The sequence below is a fragment of the Bos mutus genome, chromosome 16 (assembly GCF_027580195.1).
Source record: "Bos mutus isolate GX-2022 chromosome 16, NWIPB_WYAK_1.1, whole genome shotgun sequence".
NCBI classification, from domain to species: Eukaryota; Metazoa; Chordata; class Mammalia; order Artiodactyla; family Bovidae; genus Bos; species Bos mutus.
Window position 1 is genome coordinate 26,351,480 of NC_091632.1, and position 25,331 is coordinate 26,376,810.

General features: G+C 37.2%; 1 protein-coding gene across 4 annotated transcripts in view; it reads right to left on the bottom strand.

Annotated features, from left to right (window-relative positions):
• The window catches only part of RASAL2 (RAS protein activator like 2), a 401,507-nt gene that overhangs the window by 138,358 nt on the left and 237,818 nt on the right, over positions 1–25,331 (bottom strand). The window contains exon 1 of one of the 4 annotated variants that reach the window (XM_005909866.3): positions 9,638–9,788. The exons of the other annotated variants lie outside the window; for them this stretch is intronic. Within the exon in view, the coding sequence (XP_005909928.1) occupies positions 9,638–9,650 (13 nt within the window). The 5' untranslated portion in view covers positions 9,651–9,788. Of the gene's footprint in view, positions 1–9,637; positions 9,789–25,331 lie in introns of those variants that run through there. 4 annotated transcript variants of the gene reach the window in all.

Here is a 25,331-nt window from a genome sequence, read left to right on the forward strand (position 1 = left end):
CATTTGGAAAAGTAAATGTATGAGTGAAAAGGCAAATACATTTGAAAAGGAAGAACTAACTAATTAGAGAGAGTTTGCTACCTCAGTAGGAGAAACATATTAAAATCTATAATCATTAAAACACTTTGATATTGACATAGGAATAGAACAATAGAATTGTGGAACAGAAAAAGAATCCAGAAAAAAACACACAGACATTTAGCTGATGATACAGAGCACTTTTCAAATCAGTATGGAAAGAGTAGGCTGTTCAACAAAAGGTGTTGAGACAACTGACTCTACAACTGAAAAAAAAAAGTCTCATTTCAAAAATACAAAAATAAATTCTGGAAAAAGACCTAATCTTATTGAGAAAGGCCTTTGTAAGCCTCACACAAAAGCCAGAAATTACAACAGAAAAGAGAGATTAAGGAAACATAAAAATTTAAAACTTCAAATAGAAAAAAAAGACATCCTGAGCAAATTTGCAAGGCTTTTAACAGTATCTATCAAGTGTGAAGTGTAAACTACCTTTGTTTCTATTTCTAGGAACCAGTCCTACAGATATATCAACACAAGCAATTGAACATAGATATGTATGTATGAAGATGTTTAACAAAAAGTTGGTAGTGGGAAAAACTAAAAACACTAAGTGTTCTGAAGGAGGGGAACAGGTAAATCTACAGTGGAATAATCTGCAGCCTTTACGGATCTACAGGTATAAATATAATGAAATGAAAAGACATCTTCAATGTATTATTTTTCTTTGAAATATTAAAATAGCATAAAATTTTAAAAATATTAAATAACACCGTTAGATGCCTAGGGATTTCCTGAGAGTTTATAGCATTCTTCAACAGTAAAATAACTTGAGAATGCACAGGTCTATAACTTTTTAATTCAATAATTAAAAAAAATTCAGGACTGTCATTCATCGGTTGATGAGAAATATGAGGCAGGGTCACATGTTCATCAACAGTTAATTTGGCATCAGAATCTGTTTGGCAATATTTGCACAATTATATTGTGTTCTTATTTTATTAAAATATGGGTGGCAGATTGAGAATGAAAATGCTGCTGTCACAGAAAAGCACAGGCCTCATAAAACTAATATTAATGGAAAGAAAGATAAGATTGTTAACCTGCCAGAATTAGAGTATCATTAACTTCAATGGAATAGTCTATATTCAATTTGAGAGGGGAAAAAAAGAAGCACAATTAAGAATCATGAACAAGGGCTTGGTGTTTATGATGTGGATATATATGGTACCCACATTTTTGTATAATCCTCTACCCTTGGGTGTACGTAGGACCCAAGATCTGTTAATAAAATGGGATAGCCACTCCCTTAACTCAGCTGTATTATATGGCAAAGATGATGGTACAGTCACTCTTGTGATTAGGCTGCATTTTATACTGGACTCCATCATAGCAGACTAGAGTAAGATTCTCTCATTGACTCTGAAGAAGTAAGTTGCCATGTTCTCGGAGTGCCACAGGAATGAGACCCAAATGTGATCTCTAGGAGCTGAGAATGATTCCTTCCCAATAGCCAGCAAAAAAGAAAGGATCCCAGTGCTACAACTACAAGAGGACTCTGAGCTCTGGATGAGGAGGCAGTCTGCTGATATTTTGGTTTCTGACTTTGTAATACTCTGAGCAGACAACCAACTACACTCTGCCCATATTCTGGTTCTGCATAATATTTATCTGTGAAATGATAAATATTAACAGGTGTTGCTTTAAGTCATTGAGTGTATGGTTGTTTATAACAGCAATAGATAACTAATGTAGTGTGCTGACATGAAAACCTTAAGCTTGAGTAAAGCTGATGAAATATGAATGGACATGAATTTGAACAAACTCTGGGAGATAGTGGAGGACAGAGGAGCCCAGTATGCCACGGTCCATGGGGTTGCAAAGAGTTCCGACTATACAGTTCAGGGAATTCTCTAGGCCAGAATACTGGAGTGGTTAGCCTTCTCCTTCTCCAAGACTATAAAGTGTCAGGTAAATAAATGAAATAATTTATTTCATTTTTTTAAAAGAGTGATGTGTCAAAGGGAGTGCAGAAAGAACCACTTGAAAGAATTGAGTTTGCTCAGTCAAAGGACGGGACAAGACGTGATATGTCTATGAACAGGGAAGGATAATCATCTTTTGTATACCAAGAGCTCATTATGATGAACTCATTTCTAAGACTTTGTTTAGTATGGTTATATTTCTTAGCATTTTCTCAAAGTGTGAGAGACAAATCACTCAAAGAAAGAATAGTAGATTATTGAACTTAGCAACTGAACAACAAGTGGAGAAGACTGTTGTAAATGAATACAAAAATAGAGCTAAACACATGCATTTTAATGATTCAGAATTGGCAGGATCGGAAGGAGGGGGGCGATTTACCTGAGAAGAGAAGAGAAGCATGGTCAAGAATATATCATGTTTGTGTTTTTGCAAAGAAAAAGAAGGAACTTAACATTTATTATCTTCTATTTATTTTGTTGGATACTTCCACATTCCACAGTGATGAAAAAGCGGTTTAAAAATGTTTATTTTTCTTCCAATAAAACAAGTAATCACATATCCTCTAAAGCATAGAAATGCTTTTAAAGCAAAATGATATTAAAGCCAAAGTACAGAAAACTCATTAAATTTGTATCATGAACTAATTAATAACTATATGTAAAAATTAATGTGCTTGGTATGAGTACATTTATATCTTTAGATATATATCTACAGTAATATATATATATAAATTGTTACTACTGTAAAATATTTAGGACATGAAAATTAGTGTTTTATATGTCTTTGAGTGCTTACAAATAGTACTTTGAAAGCTTATGGACAGTTTGGTAGTTCTGTTATTCACATCTTGCAATTTTCTTCTGAAGATTCACTTACAAACCTGGTCTGTGTGAAACTTTCCCCATCTAACCCTTTAAATGACACCAAATGTAAAGTTCCTGACTACACACATAGACAGTTCAGGTTTAGCTCAGTTGTGTCCGACTCTTTGTGACCCCATGGACTGCAGTATGCCAGGCCTCCCTGTCCATCACCAACTCCCAGAGTTTACTCAAACTCATGTCCATTGAATTGGTGATGCCATCTAACCATCTCATCCTCTGTCATCCCCTCCTCCTCCCGCCTTCAATCTTACCCAGCATCAGGGTCTTTTCAAATGAGTCAGTTCTTCGCATCAGATAGCCAAAGTATTAGAGCTTCAGCTTCAGCATCAGTCCTTCCAATGAATATTCAGGACTGATTTCCTTTAGGATGGACTGGTTGGGTCTCTTTGCAGTCCAAGGGACTCTCAAGAGTCTTCTCCAGCACCACAGTTCAAAAGCATCTCTTCTTTAGTGCTCAGCTTTCTTTATAGTCTAACTCTCATATCCATACATGATTACTGGAAGAACCACAGCTTTAACTAGATGGACCTTTGTTGGCAAAGTAATGTCTCTGCTTTTGAATATGCTGTCTAGGTTGGCCATAGCTTTTCTTCCAAGGAGCAAGGGTTTTTTCATTTCATGGCTGCAGTCACCATCTGCAATGATTCTGGAGCCCCTCAAAATAAAGTCTGTTACTGTTTCCATTGCTTCCCCATCTATTTGCTATGAAGTAATGGGACCAGATGCCATGATCTTAGTTTTTCTTCAAAGTAGTCGTAAAAATCTATACTCTCATCAGCAGTGTGTTCTTCCTTTTATTTTAGGTTCTTGTCTAGAACCCAAAACAATTCTTTAGGTTCTTGTTTTAGAATCTAGAACAACTCCTTTTGTTCTAGACCCTTGTCAACATTTGGTACTTTTTTTTTCATTTTAGATATCTTGATATAATTTTGGTTTAAATTTGAATTTTCCTGATGAATAATGAAACTTTTCATATATTGAATAGCCATTTGGATGAGCTCTTTTTTAAAATGAGCATTGAAGCCTTGCCTTTTTTTCACAGGTGTGTAGGAGAAGTTCGTTATGTATTATGTTTGGATATTAAAATTTAAAAATAATCTCTTTTTAGACTGTCATAGAAAAATGTAAAATAAGCAACATCTGGATTAAACCTGAAGAGCCTTTAAAAAAAAAAAAACAACTAGTTTCTATTCTCCTGTAACATGGGTTTGACAGGGGAAAAGAGAAAGAAAAAGTCTATCTTTAAATATTTAATTTAACAACTAAGCAAAATGAAAATGGTCTTATAATTTCTGACACTGGAAGAAACCTACTGGGAAGCTGTCATAAATCACAGTACTTTATAGCAATAAAATAGTCATATCCTTGAAGTTCACTATTTCTAGCTAATTAAAATTGCATTGTCAATACATCTTGCAGTTTGTTCATATTTTACAGTTTCTCAGAAGACACGCTTCTGAGAAAAACTGGTAAATAAATTGTTGGATTTTCTTTTTAAAAAGGACCAGAGGAAAGCCTGCCTTCTGGTTTTAAATATCCTTCCATTTACAAACAAAACAAATAAAACAAGCAACTTCTAAACTTTCTAAAAAGACTTCTGCCTTTTACATTACAGTAAATTTGCTTTGAATAGTACATGTGGTTTTGTTAATAAAAATGTTTCCAAGAGAGACTTGTTTTCATTCTTTGTAACTACAGCAGTTACTCCTAGGCATTCTTCCTTACACCATGTTTTTGGTTTTGTTAATAAAAATGGTCAACACTGGCTCCAATTGGGGGAAAAAAAAGCTAATTCTTTGGAAAATTTATCTTAAAAAGCTGATTATCAAATACTAAGTGCTTATACTGTATTTATAAGAAAAGGAAATGAAGAAAACCAAAATTATTAAAAATATATTTCACAATTTTAGCAACTGTCACTGTGCAGATATTTGCAAGTAAAATAATAGTACTCATAAAATAGAGTGATATTGTTTCAGGAAACTACTGTGATGTTTCACTGAGTTTCAGGTGGAGGCAAAAATGCTTCAAGAAAAAAATCAAGATATATGTAAGCTAACTATTCAGTTCAGTTCAGTTCAGTTGCTGTCATGTCTGACTCTTTGCAACCCCATGAACTGCAGCACGCCAGGCCTCCCTGTCCATCACCAATTCCCAGAGTTTACCCCAACTCATGTCCACTGTATTATTGTGATACAATTCTTTTACCATATGCAGACAGTAATTCAATAATCTACTATTCTTTCTTTGAGTGATTTGTCTCTCACACTTTGAGAAAATGCTAAGAAACATAACCATACTAAACAAAGTCTTAGAAATGAGCTCATCATAATGAGCTCTTGGTATACAAAAGATGATTATCCTTCCCTGTTCATAGACATATCACGTCTTGTCCCGTCCTTTGACTGAGCAAACTCAATTCTTTCAAGTGGTTCTTTCTGCACTCCCTTTGACACATCACTCTTTTAAAAAAATGAAATAAATTATTTCATTTATTTACCTGACACTTTATAGTCTTGGAGAAGGAGAAGGCTAACCACTCCAGTATTCTGGCCTAGAGAATTCCCTGAACTGTATAGTCCATGGGGTCACAAAGAGTCGGACACAACTGAGCGACTTTCACTCACTTTATAGTCTAGGTGTTCCTAGAAAAGGGAATTCTTGTAGTAGGGACCCAAACATCGTATCTTCTCCTATCTCACTGGAGAGACCAGAAATCAAATCAACTACACACCATCTATTTGAAATATAATCTAGCTAGAAAGTTACAAACCAGAGTATTAAAAAGAGAATATCCATTTTTTTTAGTCTTCATATTAACTAAAGTAGTAACTGTGAGTAGTTAACTATACAACAGCAGCATGCTGCTAAGGTTTTCAAAGGTGCTCTGTAGTCTGTGGAATTAAATGCAATACATCAGAGCAAGCAACTTGTCCAACAGGTTGACTATGCTAGGTGTCACCTGATCCTGAATGACACTGGCTTGATCCTGGCACCTAAACCTGCTTGCTTACTTTCGAAAGTCTAACAAAAGAGCATGCAGAACCAGGTCATTTTTCTTCTTCAAAGAAGAGAACTGTATTAACCTACACTAACTTCACAACTTGCTATTTCAGCAATTCACTTATTTATAATACCTCAAACCTGAGAATGACAGAAATGTGGGGTTTTATAGTCTCATTCCTGATAAGAACTCCTCACTGGCTCCCTCTTCAAGTGTATAAGTTCAGAGAACTCTTCATTCAGCAGAATGGTAAGGTCTGAGTAGGGGTGAGCGAGGTACCAGAGAAGATAAGAGCGAGCAAGGTACCAGAGAAGATGAAGACCTTCATCTGAATTTTAATGACGATTCAGTAAGTCTCTCCTATTTTTCAAATATGCACAAAGAACATATTCTCAGTGGCAATGCTTTAGGCTTCCAAACACAAACTGACATCATACCCATAATTACATGTGGAGCTTTGATAGACTGAATTCCGATTAGGCGCGCACACACACATACCCAGAAAGAAAAAAATAAAAACAAAAGACAGCTGTCTGAGGATTGACATTGCTGAGTCATGACTCATTTTCTCGACTCACTGTTTACTGGGAAACAACAGGACACTACCAGTTATTCTCTCTCCACACTACAGAATTAGGTATTTTAGAAAGTTTATGCAACCAAGTGTAAGAATCTTGTGAACCTTATTTCACCACACATCCACCGGCTTCTTCAAGAAAACTGATATACAGGGAACTGAAAACAAGAACCACCACAAACAACCACTAGAGAGCGTGAAAGAACAGGAAGAACAAAACCAGTGTGACTCCCTCTTCAGAAGCTGCTGAAGGTCAAGACTGGAGCAGAAGAGGAAACTCAACCATGTGTCTATACAGAAGGATTTCCAGAGTTTTGAGTGGCTAATCAGGTTACCTTTATGAGTAAAGAATTAATTTGATAATTCAGTGTTTTACACACCCAGCCTCAAGCTTCTGCCCCTTGGACTGTTCATCTTTACTTTTGTTTATAGAGATTTCATTCTTACAACTTTAATGAGGATACAGAACCCAGAATTATACCCCAAAAGTAGAAAGAAACTGTAATGGGGAAGACGTATTAATAAGTCCTTTAAATGAGACAAAAGTTTTGATCAACTATAGCCAAACTTTTATCAGAAAAATGTCATGGCTACATTACAGAGCTCTTTACCTTCTTTGCAAATTTAATATATAAACTATATGGATATATATTTCATGAAAAAATTTAGAAAAACTAGTATCAAGAAAAAAATCATGAGTAGTGAAAATGGGCCCACCTTCAAAAAAAAAAAAAAACAATGGTCAAAAGAAAATTGTTTCACATACATAGGAGAATTTCTTTCCTCATGCCATTCATTTCATCCTACCCACTCCCTTCCCATTTACAATGTGCCTTTAGTTATAAAATGGGCACCTTATTAGCACAAGTGCCTTTCGAAACATAATCCTGCATAATCTGACATTTGTATTCAGGAGAGAAAAAGGAGTCATGTGTTTCCTTCTAATATTTTTCTCTTTCCAATACACAGTAGCAAACTTTATAATTATTAGATTGATTAATAGTTTTTTTTCAACTTAGGTCAGTAAAATACCAGCAATAGATTAATGACCTGATTGTCTCTAACATGGGGAAATATACCAAGGCCCAACGTCCATTTTTGTTTGTCTGTCTAGCTATCCATCCATCCATCCACTCATCTATCATATACACACATAACATAATATACATGCATGTATCATGGCAGTCCTTTCACATACTCCAGCAGGATAGAAGATGAGAGAAAAATCTAAGCCCTATGTAACACAACGTGAACACTGTTAAATTGGACAGAGCATTATGTCCTCATTCTCACAGCCATCAGTCCTCTTATAAACAGTGTGTTTTAATAATGGATTCGGCAGTACGACAAACAGTCTCTTGTTTCCTACTGGGTGGAGAATGTCACTTTGTAATTTGATTTCCGATAGCCGAAAGCAGTAATGAAACTGCTCCTTACAACGTACTGCTCATCACTCACAGACTCGTAAATCACAACCCCATTTACACAGACTTAGTCAAAAACTGGAATAGCAGGTCAAGCTTTAACACAAAAACACTACATCCCTTCACTGTGCTTGGAGCCAAATCAAGCTAACTTGTTCCCAGGGATTGTAAAGAGCCATGACAGATCCTTTTGACAGTGGCTATCTTTACTATTTAGCTCACTAGAATAGTGTGGTCTCTCTCAACTCCACAATGGTCTCCAGAAAAATGGAAAGGGCAGCAACCTTTTCAGAGACTAAATGAAAATGTATGAAGACAGATGTTCACTGACTGTTGTGACTCTCAAGATCCTCCACTTAAGTTACCCTCAAGCACATAATTCATGAGGTGAAGTAACAGAGGACCCTTACAAATGGAGAGAAACTGAGCTGGGTCTTGGATAAGGAAGCGATTGGTTCAAACAGTTGGATAATTTTGAAATGTTAAAATTTAAAAAATCATTAAAAAAATTACATTAAAAAATATAAACATAGAGAAGGCACTGAATATGGGATAATGCTACCCAAAAAAAGTTTTACTAACTTCAATTACACAGAAAATGACTAAGTCCCAAAGTCTTTAAAAGAGATTAAAATCAACTTGAATCTTAATTTCGTATATAGGCATTTAGAATATGCTACAGCTATGTAATTGTTTACATAAAAGCAACATACAAACTGCATTTGCCTTAACTGAAAGCTGCTTTTTATTCTGATAAATACCAATACTTTGCTATGTGTTTTTGGTTTTGAATGAATATGATATCAATATTGATGACATCCATCTGCCAACATCTCCTCCCCATAATATTTCAATCTAGATTTATGATGTATTTGGTCTTTAGGCAATAACTCATGGTACCTGAGCCAGCAGACACAGTATGGACAAAGTATAAAGCCTAAATGTATCTGGAACCATGAAAAAAACCAGTAAACTGCAAATAAGGAGACCTGTATTTTCATTTCAATTCTGTTCTAATGCTGTGATCTTGAGCAAGCACCAAATCCCTTACACCTCAATGTTCTCATTGAAAAGGAAGAGTGTGGACTGCACCAGATGATTTCTCAAGTCTCTTCCAGATTTAACTTTCAATGAGCTAATTAGTTAAAGTTTCTGACGTCATCTATTGGCAAAGGATATTAAAAGTCTACCTTGGGGTGGGGGGGGGAAACAAGCAAAGTTCTCATTTGAACTCTTACTGCTGTCTATGGATCCAACCTGTTGAACTTGCCAAATGAAACAGATTTACTACATGCTACTGAGATTCAGGCAAGGCTGTTACATTATTATTAATGGTTGATATATTTTGTCTCTCTCAGAGAGAAATGGGCTATATCCATTCCTAGGTATCTTAGTATTTCATAAAGAATCTAGGGAAAAACTAGAATAAACATCCACTTCAAATGATTAAAAGAACAAGTAAATGTTGCAGTGTTAGTACTTTGCTATGATCATCACACCTTTAATTTATCTGAGTTTCTCAGAAGGCTATTTTAGATCTGGATTTTGTACTGGATGTTGAGTCTCCACACAGTACTCCTGTGAACTCACAGTTAATGAAAACCAACCCATTTTTTTTTTTTTAAAGCCGGTAAGTACAAAAGTAAATAGTCATTTCATTTGTGAATTTTGAAAAAGCACAGATACCCTTTAAATATATACAAACTTTTAACTTCTGTCTCAGATGGATTCTAGGAACTCTTACCTGGGGTCTGCATTCCGTGAAGTTTCTGGGTGTTGCTAACATGATCTTTCCGGCATGCCAGTCAGAAACTCAAAACACTTTCTATACCGCACTAGCTGCGCTTGTTCACGCTCCTGCTCTCTCTCGCTCTCTCTCTCTGTTTTTTTGCTCCCGCTCAATGCCTCAGACAGATTGGAATGCAGAAAAGCCAGAGCCAACGCCAGTCAAACTCACCCCCCCAAACCCCCCTCCCCCGACTTCTTTTGCTAGAGAGCACTGAACAATAGCTATCCTTCCTGCTCACAGCCTGTCTCTTTCACAGCACTGGGTGCAGGCAATCTAGTTCAGAAGAAGCAACGTGATTTACCAAGCGAGGTATTTAATTCACTTCTTCTGTCCCATGGGTGGATGTGTACATCTGTGAGTTTTAAGAAGCGATTCATTTTTTTTAAAAAAAGCAATCTATTTCAAAATCTGTCCTGTTTTAGGAATAGAAATATAAAACAAATTTCAGAGATTCTTATTTTGAGTGTTATTGCTGAATTAAAATATTAACTTTTCAAAGTACAAAGCCCAGGGAAATACCTTACAGCTGATGTATATATAGAAGTCTGTTAACACATACATTGCTATCTTAAAGTCACTTGGTGAATCACTTTATCACAATAGTAATATTTTAAATTTAGAAAAAGAAAAACAATTTCTCTGAAACTTTTCATTCAGGTCTTAAGCTAGAACTTCATTTTAAAAATAAACTATAATTAAAATTAATTTTACAAACAGAATGGTTCCTAACTGATTAGTCAATAAGTTGTGATGAAACTATAGATAGCATCAGTATGCTCAGTCATTATTTTGGTTTGTTTGAAAATCTGACATATTTCTAGGGTTTGTTTTTCTCTACATTCCAAAAAAAGTAGGCAGGTCAATGATGTAATCTTCATTATTGGTATGATGACCTAACACATTATGCAGCTGCTCGGTTGCTGAGGTTAGCATGTCAGGATTGATCAATTAAAAAATTCACTCTTTGAATTACTGAGCGGATTCCACCTGCCACTTCAGACAGTGGAACAGGACAGAAAGGAGAGAGCACAGTTTCAATCTGTTATCTTCCCTTTCACAAAAGCTGATGGAAATACACTTATCTCTGTTTATGTGTTTGTATATGTATGTATTAAATGTAATGTATCTCTCATATACGATCAATATATTTTCACACAGATATATTTGTATGTATGTACATATATGTGTGATAAATATGAATGTATGTATCTTTGGCACCCTATTTCCTCTCCCCTTTTTTCTCTCCAAGTTTCAATGATGCATAAAGTCTCCTTTAATTCCATCATAATTTGATTTTGGTTATCAGGTTTCATTTTACTTCAAGGATCATAATACTCTAACACTGCATTTTCCTCTTTTACTTTGGGTTTTGTATTTCTATTTCAGAAGAACTATTCCTGTAAACCCTATGGCTACTCAAATAAGAATTATAGGGGGAGAAAAGACATAAACAAAACATTATACAGAAAGAACAAACTAAGAGTTTGATTATGAAGACTTAAGAGACCATAGACTCCCACCTTGCCCTCTATGAAACAGAACACCAACACCTCCTACCCTCTTCACACCCAGGTAAGCTTTAACCTTTATCATTATTAGTCTCATATGTTTTGTTATTGTTTTAGTTGCTAAATCATGTCCAACTCTTTTACAATCCCATGGACTGTAGCCTTCATGGCTCCTCTGCCCATGGGATTCTCCCAGGCAACAATACTGGAATGGGTTGCAACTTCCTTCTCCAGGGGATCTTTCTGACCCAGGAATCAAACCCATGTCTCCTGCATTGACAGGCAGATTCTTTACCACTGAGCCACCAGGGAAGCCCAGCCTCATTTATATACCTTAAAACAGTGCAAAGTACACTGAGATTATTTTTACTTGTTATTCCTCAGAAGATTTCTAAAAAATAGGTCACGACTTCCGTCATTATCTTCAAGATTCAGAGTCTAAACGGTGAGACTAAATTATCAGAGAGAGAGATTTCAGCTCAATGAAAGGAAGTCAGAGCCACTGCAAGGGACTTTCCGAAGGGGCTGCCTGCTACAAGAGACAGTTAGATTCCTTAACGCTTCCCACACAGGTTGGCAGCCCATCTGATGAATAACTGTAGCACAGCAGTTCTCAAACTATGCTACTGAACAACACTCAGGTTCTGATGATAAAAAAGAACAGAGGGGGGACACGAGTTCGATCCCTGTTCGGGGAACATTCCATGTGCCGTAAGGCAACTGGGACCGCACACCGCAAGGACTGAGCCTGCACTCAGCAACAAGAGAAGCCAGTGCAATGGGAGGCCTATGTACTTACAGCTAGAGAGTGGCCCCCTTGTGGCAACTAGAGAGAGCCTGAGCACAGCAAAAATGACCCAGTGCAGCTGAAACTAAATTTATTAATTAAAAAAAAATTTTAAGGTCATTAATCTGATAAAAAAAAAAAGAATAGCAATCTTTCCCAAAATGACACAGAAAGTTCATGTATTCAATTTTCTCAAAAGTGAGTTTTTTCTTCTTGAATGTATTTTAAAATGTTAGCATCTATTACTCTTATTTAACCTTAAAGATGCCTGGAACAGTTCCAAATTCAGATCAATAATGACATTTTCAGATATTTGAAGGTGAATCAGAACAATAATTTATTGAGTTCTGTAAAGAGCACTTTTACTACTACCTGGAGTTCTGATACTTGAATAAATCTGAGTACTCTCAAGGAAACAATTTTTCGCATATCCAAATATGATGTTATTTCAACACTCTTCAAAGGATATCATACACCATATTTTATTATTCCTATACTGCATCTTTTTTACAAATATGCATTCCTATTTTTAATCTCCTGTTTTACGTCTTCGAGCCTTACTGTTTGTTGCTGCTTCTCTATCTAGAAGTTTCTTCCTTGCCTGGTCTGCTTGTCATACTCTTATCTACTCTTCAAAACCCAGATTTAAAATTATATTCTTAGGGTGGTTTACCTCATTTCCTATGCAGAGATGATTACATTCTCCTTTGTACTATTTTTTTTTTACTCTCTAGTAGTTTCTTTTTCTTTATAGCTTTCATCATTATCTAACATTATACTAGTACTGATGTTTAATGTCTCATTTCACATTCAGAATATGATGTAGATGAAGAAAGGGCTTGTTCTTGTTTTCAGCTTTATCACTAGAGCCTAACACAGTGCCTGGCTTAATACGTACGTAATAAGTGATGCTTGGATGAATGGAAGAATATATTTCATTTACCAAACCTTTTTAAAGTACTTAGACTGAGGTGTGCTTAGAGTAACTTGAGGACACACACCACAGCATATCCATTTTTCTGATGCCAGAGGCTAGCACTTGTATGTAAGTGAAACAGGAATGTGTGAGTTCAAGTAACTCACTGAAGCCAATTGTAAGGGAAAACAGTCATTTCATCATTTACCCAGTTAGGTCTTACTTATACTAGGTGAAATCCTGATTCCTAGATGTTGATTTTCAAAGTAACTTTAAATGTACATGAACGCACAGCCATGCGTTGAGCTGCCATAGCCAGGGAAACGCAGCTTCCAAGGTAGGGACTGGAGAGACCAAGAACATCTTCAACTACAACACCTAGGAAGGTGTTCTCTAGGAAGCTGGGGAACCCTGAGTAAATGGCTCATCCTCCAGCCACAAACTCAAGTTGCAAAGTAACTGAAATCCATGTCCATGCAGAATATCCCTCGTGGGTTTTAAGAGCCTTGTAGAGTGTGAAGAAGGTTTGAAATGATATAATGGATCACACAAGATGAACCCTTAATTCAGCACCCAGAATCTTCATCCTGGTTAGATGAAGGCACTTGAGCCATTTTATTTCTGCAAATAGCCTTAATTTTGTCAATATCTGGTCTTACATTTCTCCCCCATACAGACAGTTTGATAGGGTTGTCTTCACTAACCCATCTTACACTGTCATGAGCAAACTCTGTACTTAATAATAGTTCCATTAGGTTGAACTACATGAAAATGCCATTTTTTAAAAGTCAAAAACAGTCAAATATCAGCAATGATCAAATGAATAATACAAAAGATTCAAACACTGGATGAAGGGGGTTGGAGCAGGTAATTTTAAATGTCTTTTCTGATTCTGAAAATCTGTATTTTAATTCAAACAGAAATAAGAGCTAAATCAAATTCAAAATTTGGTCATCATCTTGTCAAACTATGGTTCTATTATAACTTAACATAGCACTTTCTTCTTGCCCTTCTTGGAACTAATATAGTGTCTGGCCACAATAAATGCTTAGTAAATATTTGCTAAATAAACAAATGGCTTGAAAACAGGTATAAGTAGACTACTGAAGGCTGTATCTATGTGACTTTCCAAGCTCAGAGTCAACAAATATTGGTTTTGTTTTCAGAAGGCTAGGATACTTTTTTCCTAGTAATGAATCAATCAGATAGTATGTTTTATAAACTCTGAAGAATACGGATAGTGTATTTTTCCCCTACCCTTTACAAAAGTAATTAGGGAATTCTGACTTTGGTACAGGTATAGACGTCAGTGTGACAGCCATTGGTTGTTGCTGTTTAGTTGCTAAGTTGTGTCTGACTCTTTGCAACCCCATGGACTGTAGCCCTCCAGGCTCCTCTGTCAACAGGACATTCCAGGCAAGAATACTGCCGTGGGTTGCCATTTCCTCCTCCAGGGGAATCTTCCTGACTCAGCGATCAAACCCACGTGGTAAAGAAGCTGCCTGTACCAACTTCTTTACCACTGAGCCACCTGGGAAGCCCCACGACAGCCATTAAGAAACTCTAAAACCATAGGTGCACGATTTTCTGAAAATTAAAGGGCACAAAAATCAAGCTAGTTGAATATAATGAAGTTACCTGCATATCCATTTTCTTATTAACAAATTTTAAAATGAGCAAACAAAAAATCCCATTAATATATGCTGTCTCCTCTTCCAAGCAGATACACATACCAACAGCAGTCAAACTGAGGTGTACATCACTCTACATGCATGCTAAGGTGTACATCACTCCATATGCACACTCCCTCTTCTGAACAGATAGATGATCAGAAACACAGCTTCCTCTAACCACAAACACAGTTTCTTTTAATGTCTCCTCAAAAACCAGACTAACATTCTGATGCTGTGGCTTTCCCACTGCATTCTTTTTGGAGTTCGTATTAGAAAAGGAAATCATTGTTTATAACTGGAATGACAAAAATCACAGTCACCCACTTACTCAAAAATACCACCGAAATTCTAATTTTTATTTCATTTTATTTGTATATGATGGGACCACAAGGCAAACTTCTCTTTTGATTAAAAAAAAAAAAAGGCATTATAGGGACCGAGGACCTATTAGTCGGATGGTTAGCAAACACTCACAAGTGTTTAGAGAAGGCACATGCCAAACAAGTGACCGTTCTGATGGCTGCTCAATGTTCCTACAACTCCTGGCGAGGCATTAGAGCACTGCCTTGCTTCTCCAGCAAAGATGATTTAGTAGACTGCATCTGCTTACCTGAAATGGCCACTGGCCAGGAGAAAGCATTACAAAGAGCAGGCAAAACTCACACATCAGTCACCCTTCTCAACAGTCAGGCTCTTATAGGAATAGTGCCATATTTCAAAGGAAAAAAAAAACATCTATGTGGAAAACTCCAAGCAAATCTTTTTCTACTTTCAGTGTATGAGTAAACAATATACTATGGAAACAAAAGCAACACTTCTATTTCTATGAAAAAAAATCATTAATAAACATCAAAAAGCAACTAAAAGCATTCTGGGGCAGGGCTGGATATTAATGGAGATCTCAGTGTGTTCACGGAGCCAGGGACATGCCTGTGACACTGGCTCTCCTCATTTAAGAGCTTAAGCTGAACTTTAATAAAGCCATCAAAAACTCATTTTCTTCAGTGCCTTTGAAAATATAACTATCTGCTCAGCTTGTTGATTTCCTGTTAAGCTCATCTACTGTCACAACTGAAGAATTTAGCCCACTTTCCCCATTTAATGCAGATAACATTTGGTTTCAGTAAAAGTATGTCATTAGGCATTTGCTTTTGCCTTAATGTTAAAGAATATTTGTACGTGTGGGCTACTGTTTCGATAAACCTACTTATGAAAAGCAAAAAATATGGTATGGTCATCTTTTGCACATCACTGACACAGGAATGCATACATGTACTATAAAATCCAAACGCTACTGCATCATGCAGGTTACGTGGGCTTTATTACTTCCATTGTTCTCTTACAACTATCTGAAGCAAGCTAAAGTCTAGTAGAACCCCAAGAGGTAAATTGTGAAGCAAAGAGGACATCAAAATGGACAACGGACATGTGAAAAGATGCACAATATCATATCAGCAGGGAAATGCAGTGGAGAACGAAATGGCAACCCACTCCAGTGTTCTTGCCTGGAGAATCCCAGGGACGGAGGAGCCTGGTGGGCTGCCGTCTATGGGGTCGCACAGAGTTGGACATGACTGAAGCGCCTTAGCAGCAGCAGCAGCAGCAGCAGGGAAATGCAGATCAAAACTACAATGAAATATTATCACCTCACACCTGTCAAAATGGTCATTATCTAAAAGACAAGGGACAACAAGTTCTGGAAAGGATGCCATACAAAAAAAAAAAAAGGAACCCTCATACAGTATTGATGGGAATATAAATTGGTTCAATTGTATGGAAAACAATATGGCAGTTTCTCAAAAAGTTAAAAGCAGGTCTACCATACAGTCCAGTAACTCCACTATTGAGTACATAACCAAAGGAAATGAAAACAGTGTTTTTAAGAAATATATACACTCCCACACTTATTGCAGCTTTATTCACAATATTCAAGATATAGAAACAACCTAAATGCCCATCAACAGATGAATGGATAAATATGATATGGTTTATATATGAATGAAATATTATTCAGCAGTAAGAAAGAAGGATAGCCTGACATTTCTGACAACATGCAAGGATCCTGAACACAGTTTGATAAGTGAGGTAAGTCAGACACGGAGAGACCAATACTGTATGACATAAACTTTATATGTGAAATATAAAACGTCAAACTCAAACAATCAGATAATAATGGTGGTTACCAGGGGATGGGTTTGAGGGGATAAAACTGATGTTTAAGGGTACAAACTTGCAAAGGATAGTGTTTAAACAGGCCACAGTGATCTAAAGCACATATAATAAATATAAGCAACAAAATTGTATCACAATTACATAACGTGATAAATAGTGCTACAATGGCTTTCATGTTACAATACATAAATGTTATCAAAGTAACATGTTGTACACCTTAAATTAACACAATATTATATGTCAAATAGATTCGAATAGATTTAAGGGCCTAGATCTGATAGATAAGAGTGCCTGATGAACTATGGACTGAGGTTCATGACATTGTACAGGAGACAGGGATCAAGACCATTCCCATGGAAAAGAAATGCAAAAAAGCAAAATGGCTGTCTGGGGAGGCCTTACAAATAGCTGTGAAAAAAAGAGAAGCAAAAAGCAAAAGAGAAAAGGAAAGATATAAACATCTGAATGCAGAGTTCAAAGAACAGCAAGAAGAGATAAGAAAGCCTTTTTCAGCGATCAATGCAAAGAAATAGAGGAAAACAACAGAATGGGAAAGACTAGAGATCTCTTCAAGAAAATCAGAGATACCAAAGGACCATTTCATGCAAAGATGGGCTCGATAAAGGACAGAAATGGTATGGACCTAATAGAAGCAGAAGATATTAAGAAGAGATGGCAAGGATACACAGAAGAACTGTACAAAAAAGATCTTCATGACCCAGATAATCACGATGGTGTGGTCACTGACCTAGAGCCAGACATCCTGGAATGTGAAGTCAAGTGGGCCTTAGAAAGCATCACTATGAACAAAGCTAGTGGAGGTGATAGAATTCCAGTTGAGCTATTTCAAATCCTGAAAGATGATGCTATGAAAGTGCTGCACTCAATATGCCAGCAAATGTGGAAAACTCAGCAGTGGCCACAGGACTGGAAAAGGTCAGTTTTCATTCCAATCCCAAAGAAACGCAATGCCAAAGAATGCTCAAACTACCGCACTCATCTCACACGCTAGTAAAGTAATTCTCAAAATTCTCCAAGCCAGGCTTCAGCAATACGTGAACTGTGAACTTCCTGATGTTCAAGCTGGTTTTAGAAAAGGCAGAGGAACCAGAGATCAAATTGCCAACATCCGCTGGATCATGGAAAAAGCAAGAGAGTTCCAGAAAAGCATCTATTTTTGCTTTATTGACTATGCCAAAGCCTTTGAGTGTACAGATCACAATAAACTGTGGAAAATTCTGAAAGAGATGGGAATACCAGACCACCTGATCTGCCTCTTGAGAAATCTGTATGCAGGTCAGGAAGCAACAGTTAGAACTGGACATGGAACAACAGACTGGTTCCAAATAGGAAAAGGAGTTCGTCAAGGCTGTATATTGTCACCCTGTTTATTTAACTTATATGCAGAGTACATCATGAGAAACGCTGGGCTGGAAGAAGCACAAGCTGGAATCAAGATTGCCAGGAGAAATATCAGTAACCTCAGATATGCAGATGACACCACCCTTATGGCAGAAAGTAAAGAAGAATTAACGAGCCTCTTGATGAAAGTCAAAGAGGAGAGTGAAAAAGTTGGCTTAAAGCTTAACATTCAGAAAACGAAGATCATGGCGTCCGGTCCCATCACTTCATGGGAAATAGATGGGGAAACGGTAGAAACAGTGTCAGACTTTATTTTTCTGGGCTCCAAAATCAGTGCAGATGGTGACTGCAGCCATGAAATTAAAAGACGTTTACTCCTTGGAAGGAAAGTTATGACCAACCTAGTTGGCATATTCAAAAGCAGAGACATTACTTTGCCAAAAAAGGTTCATCTAGTCAAGGCTATGGTTTTTCCTGTGGTCACGTATGGATGTGAGAGTTGGACTGTGAAGAAGGCTGAGTGCCGAAGAATTGATGCTTTTGAACTGTGGTGTTGGAGAAGACTCTTGAGAGTCCCTTGGACTGCAAGGAGATCCAACCAGTCCATTCTGAAGGAGATCAGCCCTGGGACTTCTTTGGAAGGAATGATGCTAAAGCTGAAACTCCAGTACTTTGGCCACCTCATGCGAAGAGTTGACTCATTGGAAAAGACTCTGATGCTGGGAGGGATTGGGGGCAAGAGGAGAAGGGGACGACAGAGGATGAGATGGCTGGATGGCATCACTGACTCGATGGACGTGAGTCTCAGTGAACTCCGGGAGTTGGTGATGGACAGGGAGGCCTGGTGTGCTGCGATTCATGGAGTCGCAAAGAGTCGGACACGACTGAGCAACTGATCTGATCTGATTCAAAGATGGTTCAGATTATTTTTTAACAGAAAATCCATTCCCCAAAGAAAATTTAAATTCTTAAGCAAGGGGAAAATTAATCAGTGGTACTTCTATTCAGCACTTCTGAACCATTAGGATGGTGACAGTAATAAAATTAAACCCTTTTATTCAATTTTATTCTAGGCTCCAAGAGGGCACCTCTATCCCATTTTATGATATTAGTCGTTTTACATTTTCATTTCAAATATTACATTTTGAAATACATATATGTTCCCCCTATTTTTTGAGAAGGGTTATATTTGAAAGTTCCTAAGTAATAATATGAGATTTTTATCTTATTTTAAAAGCTGAGATGAATCATCTGCCAAAATGTAAAACACTGTGGACATGAAAATAACTCCATGAATAATCATTTTTTGGTTTAGAAAATATCAGTAAATATAAAAAATAACTTCAAGAAGTTAAAACTTTCTTCTAAATATATGTCCATACAGTTAAAACAATTTATAATTATCAAATAAAGTTCTACATAATAAGAAATAAGTTAGTCTTCCAGTAAAGGTAAATACCCTGATAGAAAAGGCACAGAATTATGAGACAAGGCACACAGTCAATTTTAAACCAGCAATCCTACCAAAAAACAATAAACAAACAAGCAAACAAAAATACCATGTAGTTCAGTAACAAAAACACTACATTCAAGGATTTACCATCTGCTTTAATAACAATTTTTTCTGTCACAATGGATAACATATTTTCTCTTGGCAATAAAACACAGCATATAAATTTACTATTGCTGAAGCTAAAAACCATTGAAAAACTTGAAAATCATCTCTGAGAAATTGTTTCAGTGACAGTAGTTATGTATCCCAATAAAAAATGAAAAAAAAATTTTTTTAACATATTCAAGAATTATGATTATATGCTTGAACTATATTCTTTAACCTATCTTCAACAGTGGTAACTATCAATAGATAAATCTGCCCTAGGATGTAATAAAATCAGAGCACAGATGGCTTGGGCTTTTGAATGAATTTAAATCTAAATAACCTGTTTAACATACTGGTCTAAAAATCATATTGATAGAAAACAGAGATGAGTGGAAAAGAGCTATATTTCAGGGAAGTATAACACTTAACTGATAATTTACTGGGGTTACAAATTGAGAGATAAAAGAGAGGTTAATGAATTTGCTAAGGAAATAGTCACTGGTGACTAAGGACAGACTCACACTCCTATTATTAGATCTCTCAGGAGGCCGTCCAGAGAAGTAACAACAGGAATGTCTGTGTATGAGAACTGGAAATAGTCCTTTCTCCCTCATGTTAGGAAATAAATACAGTGGTTTCCATCTCACTGGCAAGAGAAAGGCCACAGCACTGACTTTAATTAAGGATATACTTTTGTCCTTAGAGAAGTTTTAGGACAAAATGAGTTTGTAAAATATAATTATTATGGATCATGCTTCACCCTGTACCATCAGCTGTTGCCTGATTTAAATGATCATTCAAAAACATATAAAACATTCAAAGCTTCCTAAGACATTTATGATGCATATTTTAAATTCTACACCATACCCAAGCAAACGTGAAATTAAAAAGAATATGATGAATTGGAGAATGCTGTAAATATATAGTGCATCCTTGTTCACTGTTTAATTAGACTCAATATTTATTGAGTGTTATTAAGTGCCAAACATGTTCTTGGTAAAGAAGTTCTCTAAATGATGCGTGAAGTTGTATCTTTAGTAAACAGAATTTCATTCCTCACAGTTATTCCCAAAACTGCCAACAGCAACAAAACCCTTCATATTCTGTTTTTATATTTTTGAATAAATGACTGCACATTATTTTCCACTAAGTGACAGTAAAACAGATAACTGCTAATAAATTTATTTTTTTTTTATGGTATAAGGAAATAACCATTGATGGCGTCATAGGACCCAGGAGTAGAGAACTCTTCCTCTTTCGTTCATCACTCCAAGGCAAGCAGCAGAAAGAGCATAGAGGTTCACAGGACTAACTCTAGGGCCAGATTACCAGCTTCAAACACCAGCAGTGCCATTCACTACTTACAGAAGTCCTGGAAAAGCACCACCTTGGTTTCATTAAATATTTAAAAAGCAAACAAACAAAGATAATAATAGTACCTAGCTAACAGAGTTTAGTAAGTAAATATTTGTCAAGTGCTTAGAATTATCCCTGGCACAAACCACTATATAAGAGTTTGTTAAAACAAAATAAAAATAGTATTTTGTGTGTGTGGGTGAGGGAGGCTGTAAAAAGCAGGGAGAGGGGGTTGTGTAAGAACAATTAATATCATTCATCCCTGATTTGACATGGCATCTTTCCTTCAAAAAGCTTTGTGATAAATATCTGTATGGATTTCTTTATTTACCAGCTATCATTTACAAGCTATCATTGCCATAGACTGTCTAAACTGTTTTCTTTTTCTTCCATTTACGTTTTCCTTCTGTTTTTACACTTAATTCTTTTATCAGAGAACACTTTTAATGCATTTATAACATGATCTAGCATACACCCCCTGCAACTGCCATCATGAGATAAAATCTGTGAAAGGAAAGGAAAGTGCAGTGGCTCAGTTGTGTCCGACTCTTTGTGACCGCATGGACTGTAGCCTACCATGCTCCTCCATCCATGGGATTTTCCAGGCAAGAGTACAGGAATGGGGTGCCATTTCCTTCTCCAGGGGATCTTCCTGACCCAGGGATGGAACCTGGGTTTCCTGCATTGTAGGCAGACGCTTTACCCTCTCAGCCATCAGAGAAGCCTGATAAAGTCTGTAACTTTGTCAAAAGAATATTATTCTTACCAAGAAAATCTGAAATAAGACACCATAGACCCTACACTGTAATTGTAGGTGCTTTGATATGAAAATGCTGACATTATAAATTACCCAAGGAGAGGTACAAATGAAATGCTCTGTGAAATAACTTCTCAGTAGGTATGTAGGATAGTAGCTTGAAGGATCTTGGGTATATATTTCAAGTAGCAATAGTAAAATAAAGTAACACATCCCTCTATGTTCCTCATATTCCAGGCCAGTATTAGCTCAGTCTTCTGGACTTACCCAGTGAAATAATTTTAAGGAAAGACTGTGTGGGGCTTACTAGTCACCTGATCATAATGCTGTAGTAAAGCGGAACTGAAGCTAGCTGTGCTGGGTCTCTGTTGCTGCGCGTGGGCTTTCTCTAGGGGCGGAGGGTGGGGGCTACTCCCTAGTGGTGGTGCACTGGCTCCTCGCTGCAGCGGCTTCTCTTGTTGCAGAGCATGGCTCTAGGCACGCAGACTTCAGCACTGAGGCACACGGGGCTTAACTGCTCTGTGGCACGTGCAATCTCCCCTGACCAGGGATTGAACCCACGTCCCCCACATTGGCAGGCGGATTCCCATCCGTGCCTTCACTTTAGCAGTCAACAACATTTATGTTTTTTCTGCCACAAATGACTCTGATAAGGCAATTTAGTCAACAATATCATCAACCAAAATACATTAATGTATAATAAACACTGATCTAAATATTACTGGAGATAGATTTTTTCTAAACTATTATTAGCAAGAAGTATATCCAGAGTGGTTGAAAGAAGGGGTGTTAAATTTTGTCAAATTAATTTTGGGGTGTGTACTTCATTTCTGATTACATTTTTACTATCTGTGACATTTTTTTTAATGAAAGGAGTTGCTTTAATGAAAAATCTGGAATCTAGAATGCTTGTCATGATCTATTAAACAATACATAGTTTATACTTACGGAGAAGGCAATGGCACCCCACTCCAATACTCTTGCCTGGAAAATCCCATGGACAGAGGACCCTGGTAGGGTGCAGTCCACGGGGTCGTAAAGAGTCGGACACGACTGAGCGACTTCACTTTCACTTTTCACTTTCATGCACTGGAGAAGGAAATGGCAACCCACTCCAGTGTTCTTGCCTGGAGAATCCCAGGGACAGGGGAGCCTGGTGGGCTGCCGTCTCTGGGGTCGCACAGAGTCAGACACGACTGAAGTGACTTAGCAGCAGCAGCAGCAGTTTATACTTAAAGTCTGAAATTTCAGTGCCCTACTTAAAAACTAGTTGGCTTTTAAATGTGTTCATACATTGACTTGTTCGGAACTTAAGTTGTTTTTGTTTTTTTTTTCCTCATAGAAAATATAGCAAAACTGACTGAAAAAAAGAAACAAACATTCAATGAGCACCCAGTATGTGCCAGCATTCTGCTGGGGAATTTAATTTTAATATCCTTTTTTTATAGAACCCTATAAAGTAGTAACTATCATGCTGATTTTACACATTCAGAGAAGGTTGTTTCCTTAAATTACACATTACTTTATTAATAGATGTACATTGTGGGAAAAATAACAACTATACTTAAAATCAAATAAGCTAATAAAGAAAAAACAGCAGCCCACCAAAGGCATTCTTTCTTTTAATTTTTAGCCTCTCCTTATGGCATTTATCTCAACATTTCTAAATAAAACCTAGTGCTGTAAGAATATTATCTAGAAAAGTTGAGATTAAATTGAGAAGTACCTAAAACCCTACCATCCCCTTATTCCAATCTGGATTGGACATTCTCTCAGCTATCCAGCTGCCATCCCGGGACTTCCTTTCACCAATGTTTTGGGGATTTCCTCTGTCTTCTTCTTGTCCTTTTCAATATTCCCCTTCTGTTACTTGACGGATCGTTTAGCTTGAAATATAATTTCAGTTTAGAAGTCATGTTCAATTGGAACTTTAACAGCACTACTCTGTGGTCTTAGCCTCTAACATTGCTGTCAAGAACTCGATGCCACTCTTACTCGAATGTCATATAGCATATTTTTGTTTCTGTTTTCAATTCCTGAAAACTCTTAGAAGGTCCTCCTCATCAAAGATGTTTTGAAATTTCCCGAAGATGTGCTTTGAAATAGGTGTTTATTTATTCACTGTGCTGAGCACTTTGTAGACTCATTTAACGTGGAAACTCATAACCTATTTACAATTCTGGCAATTTTTCAGATCTTGACAAAACGTCCCTTAAATAATGCCATTTTCCCCTGGTTGTCTCATACAGAATACCGATCTTCTGCTCCCCTCCCCACTCAAACCACTCTCTAGATTCTGTACCCCACCTCATTCCTACCCACCCCATTGTCTTCCTGCCCTTTATGCCTTCAGATTCAACAACAGATCATGATGCTATTAATCACAGTCTCCATGGCATTTTAACAGTTTTCTTATATCCAGTTTCTAATTTAAAAACACTTTTTAGCCTCAAGAATCCACCTTCAAATATAAATGGACACTAGAATATACTGTGCTTTTACAGAAGCTATTAGAATATACTGTGCTTTTACAGAAGCTATTATTTACAATAACCTGGTCCTTCAGTAAGACCCTTACGAGGTTTGCATGATGGTGTGACAACAGTAGTGCAATGGGCTAAATCTTGGTGTCCCCCAAATTCACGTGTTGAAATTCTAACCCCCAGCATGGTGGGATTAGGAGTTGGGGCCTCCAGGAGGTAATCAGGTTATGAGGGAGGAGTTCTCATGAACAGAATTGGTACCCTTACAAAAGGGACCCCAGAGAGCTCCCATGCCTTCTTCCCACCATGAGTTAGCATACAGGAAGTCAGCAGTCTGCAGCCCAGAAGAGGGCCCTTCAGTTCAGTTCAGTTCAGTTCAGTCGCTCAGTCGTGTCCGACTCTTTGCGACTCCATGAATTGCAGCACACCAGGCCTCCCTGTCCATCAGCAACTCCCGGAGTTCGCTCAGACTCTGTTCATCCAGCCATCTCATCCTCTGTCGTCCCCTTCTCCTCCTGCATCAGAGAATCCCAATCCCTCCCAGCATCAGAGTCTTTTCCAATGAGTCAACTCTTCGCATAAGGTGGCCAAAGTACTGGAGTTTCAGCTTTAGCATCATGCCTTCCCAAGAAATCCCAGGGCTGATCTCCTTCAGAATGGACTGGTTGGATCTCCTTGCAGTCCAAGGGACTCTCAAGAGTCTTCTCCAACACCAGAGGGCCCTTAGCAGACATTAAATGTTTGCTGTTCAAACCACCCACTCCATGGTATCCTCTTATCACAGCGGGAACTGATTAAGACAAGTAATAATATGATATAGGAATGTATTATTTAGGCATAAATACAATAGAGTAGTAGTCAAATTTACTGCTAAGTCTTAGGAAAGCTTATGAAAATTTTAGTATAATTCTAATTTATTAACCAAAGAAACACATCTAGTTACAAAAAGCTCATCTTTACCAACGACCCTATGCTATATCACTTATGTCAAATGTTATTAGAAGAGGCCACGTTTCCCCCTCACTCCTATTCTGC